This window comes from Chelonia mydas, chromosome 10 (assembly GCF_015237465.2).
Source record: "Chelonia mydas isolate rCheMyd1 chromosome 10, rCheMyd1.pri.v2, whole genome shotgun sequence".
In the NCBI taxonomy this organism is placed as follows: Eukaryota; Metazoa; Chordata; order Testudines; family Cheloniidae; genus Chelonia; species Chelonia mydas.
In genome coordinates, this window is record NC_051250.2 from 24,830,952 (window position 1) to 24,834,584 (window position 3,633).

Here is a 3,633-nt window from a genome sequence, read left to right on the forward strand (position 1 = left end):
CATCGTGAGCACCTACAAGACTATCTTTCCAATACTTAACATATAAAGAACCACAAAGACAGGAAGTGCTAATAGTATGTCTATAAAAATATTTGCTGTAGTTATAATTTCTTTTAATCAAGTCATACCCCAATTTTTAACAATACCTTATCAAATCTGGCTACTTAAATTTATGCTAGTCATATTAAGGGCCAGTAATTTAAGGGATTTTATTTTATAAAGGGATGGTAAGAAAAAAATATAATACAGAGTAGTTGTGTACACACGCCACGATTTTCAAAAGGGACTAATGATTTAGGGTGCCTCAATTTTTCAGTGCCAAATCTGAAACAGCTTAAAGGGGCCTGATTTTCAGAGAGTGGCTGTTCAGCCTGTTCTGAAAATCAGGCTCCTTTAAGGAGTCTCAAGTTGGACACCCAAAAGAGAGGCACCTAAATGACTAGTTACTTTTGAAAATCTTAGCCACAGATTTTAAATAACCCAGCATATTGTGGAACACCACATTTAGGCTTACTTGCTAACTTTCTTCTCTAGTGTAGCTTAAATCTGTCCTATAAACTTCACAGCTAATACTGTTTGTTTGATTTCTATTCCTTGACTTCCTACTTTAGTGGTCCTGCGTGAGCTTTTTCACAGACGCCCACCTGCTCTGCTCCTCACACAGGCTACCACCTAGTGCACTGTACAGCAGCAAATTTATGCTCAAGAGGTTCCTTGTTTCACCCAATCATCTCCAAATCCAGCAGTGACTGATGGATCAGAGGAAGCAAAAAACAGAACGAGGATTGGACTATGGCACCTTACGGGTCAGAATAAACAATGAGACATTTGTCTCAAATAACACAAAGCAGGAGACCAAGAACCGTTTGGCACCCTTTACTAACCTCCGCAAGAAGCACCTCAGCAAGTGTCTGAAGGAGGAGAAAAGGGCCTTACAAGAAGAGATCAAGGTGTTCTGGGAGAAGAACAAAGATTTCCATGAAGAGATCAAGGCCTTTCAAGAGGAGAACAAAGCCAAGGCCATGAAACTGGAGATTAAGGCCTTCCAAGAAAAGAACAAGAACTTCATGGAAGAGATCAAGGCATTTCTGGAGGACAACAAGGCCTTCCTGGAAGAGATCAAGGCCTTCCAACTGAAAAAGAAAGCTTTCCAGGAACAGCTTAGCACCATTCAAGAAAAGATTGAAGCCTTCCAGGAGAAGATCAAGGTCTCTGAGGAGGAGATTGCGGCCTTTGAGGAAAGGGATGAGGCTTTCCGGGAAATAATCAGAGTCTTCCAGAGAAAAAACAAGGGCTTCCAAGAAAAAAATAAGGCCCTGCGTGAGAAAAACAAAGCCTTGCAGGAAAAGAATGAAGCTGCCCAGGAGAAGAACAATACTTTTTGGAAGGAATACAAAGCTTTCTGGAAGAAGGACAAGGTCTTCTGGGAGGAGGATATGGCCATCTCAAGGGATAAAATGGCCCTCTGGGAAGAGTACATGGCTTTCAGGGAGAATGATCAGGACCTACAAGAGGAAAAAGGAGCTCTTTGGGACATGGTAGAAGTCCTGTGGGATGAGAAATATGCCCTGTGGAAGAAGGTATACAGCCCAGCAGGAGAACAACAACTAGCTGAAGCTGCAGAGAACAATGCTGATGGTGATCATGGCCCAGCTGTACATACTATGACAAACGCACCAAGGCAGGTCTAGAGGAGTACCTTGCTGCCAAGCACTGGGTTCTCATGTGTCCTGAAACACATATATATTTGCTCCTCTGACCCCAGAAGCTTAATAAAGTCCTGATGGAGCTTTAGAAGAAGAGAGCATCAGAGTGTTATTTTACCCTTAGGTATGTTTTTATTGCATCTGATTCCTTCAGCTGTGTCATAGTTGGTGGGTGAGGTTCCAACAACCAAAATTACTTACTGTCATTCTAAAAATAGTTGAGAATTGGACACACACAAAAACAACTTCCCTGCAGGTACAGGTTTCTTAATCTCACTGCAGGTGGCTGAATTTCTTTTTTAAAATGTTTACCCAAGAAATTAAACTGCAAACTCTGATTTCCTATTATTCACATGGCAATTTGTTTATGTTTTTTGTTATTTTCATGTATTCAGATCACTTCCTGATATCTGCAAAATATTCATGGGCAGAGATGATTGCAATTTTCTGAATTTTGATGATAAATGAAACAAAATGGGATGAAATTTTGCAAATATTTTTGCAAAAATATCATCTTCCTTTTTAACCGCCCTATGATGGGGTGTCCACCCCACCCAGGACTGGAGGGTGTTAAGGTGACTGAGTAGGCCTATTAACTCCATAGGCTGCACCTGGAGGGAGAGCCAGGGAGCAGGGAATTGATGGCAAGCAGGTTTCAGCTGAGCAGGAACAGGTGGGGCCTATAAAGCCAGAAAGCTGGCACCTGATAGGTGCTGCTGCTGAGTTAGAGCAGCAGTCACACCTTGGGAAGAGGTATTGCGAGAGAAAGGGGGGAACCAGGAATGTAGGAAGGAAGCAGTCCAGGGAAGAAGCAGTCAGGGCCGGGAGAGTAAAGCCCAGAACTGCTGGGTTGAGGTTCCTTGGACTGGAACCTGAAGTTGAGGCTGGGCCCATGTTCACCTACCAGCCACTGAAAGAGTTGCACCTGAGGCAGTGGATGGGAAGACTGCCTAGGACTGCTGAAGGAAAGACTTTGATATACTCCAGAAGAGGGGAATGAGGAGTGACCCGATTGAATTGCTGAATCATGAAGAGGACGCTGCGGTTCCTGGAGTGAGAGAGGGGCTGCAGACCAAGAGAGAGACAGATGGTGTGCAACTGCAGGAAGGTGCATTGACCTTGAGAGCTAATCCCCAGAGTGACTAGGAGTGGGTACCAGACAAGTGGTCTGTGCATCCTGTGACACATCCACAGAACTTGTTGAAAAAATTTAAACCCTCTCCTCCCCAAGAGGATATTTTTGTTGGGTGGGGGCAGTGAAAATTTTCATGAAAAGTGATTCCATTTCTCAACTAGCTCTATTCATCAATTTTAGCATGAATACACTATGTACAAAAACTCCCACTGGAAATGTTTCAGGCACCACTTCTTGTTCTCTGTTCATTATTGTCCTGGTCTTAAAAGTTCCAGTCATCCAATGAGGAAACAAAAACAATGTAATTACCACTGTCTTCTATTTTCCAGAAGCCTTCAGAACCTTTCCAGAGCAGTAGTTTATATACGTAACTAGGCCTTGCATGTTGTATATAGTTAGTAAACATAGTTATTTGGACTGCCCCATCCCTGCGTGTTTCCTTCATATTATGTTTGTCGCATAAAGAGCAGAAGACACAACAATGACCAATCCAGCAGCACTAATAACGAATAGTGAATCACCAGAGTAACCAGTTTATGAAGCCAAAATCTGCTCATCCCAACTTTTCAGTGAATTCTGACAAACAAATACATTCAAAAAAATTAGAATCAGTTGATTCTGGTTTACAAATTATTTGTGAATAGGAAATGGAGCTAAATCATTACAAATACTGCAACTCAAACATCCTTTCCTTTACACTGTTAGCCAGGTAGGAATATGTAGCCGAGGAGATGGAGACTTCAGCGGCCGGTTAGAAACAATCAGTAACCTATACTCAAAATGCAGTTACCA

The 3,633-nt window shown here is 42.4% G+C and overlaps 1 protein-coding gene across 1 annotated transcript; it reads left to right on the forward strand.

The window, feature by feature from the left end:
* The first annotated feature begins 752 nt into the window (after positions 1 to 752).
* On the forward strand, positions 753 to 1,691 carry LOC122462135 (coiled-coil domain-containing protein 70-like). Its single transcript, XM_043524431.1, has one exon. The coding sequence runs from the start codon at positions 753 to 755 to the stop codon at positions 1,689 to 1,691; it is 939 nt and encodes a 312-aa protein (XP_043380366.1).
* Positions 1,692 to 3,633: the final 1,942 nt, after the last annotated feature.

Excerpts from the sequence above, each read along its gene's own strand:
- LOC122462135 (XM_043524431.1), top strand. The coding sequence starts at position 753 with ATGGATCAGAGGAAGCAAAAAACAGAACGAGGATTGGACTATGGCACC.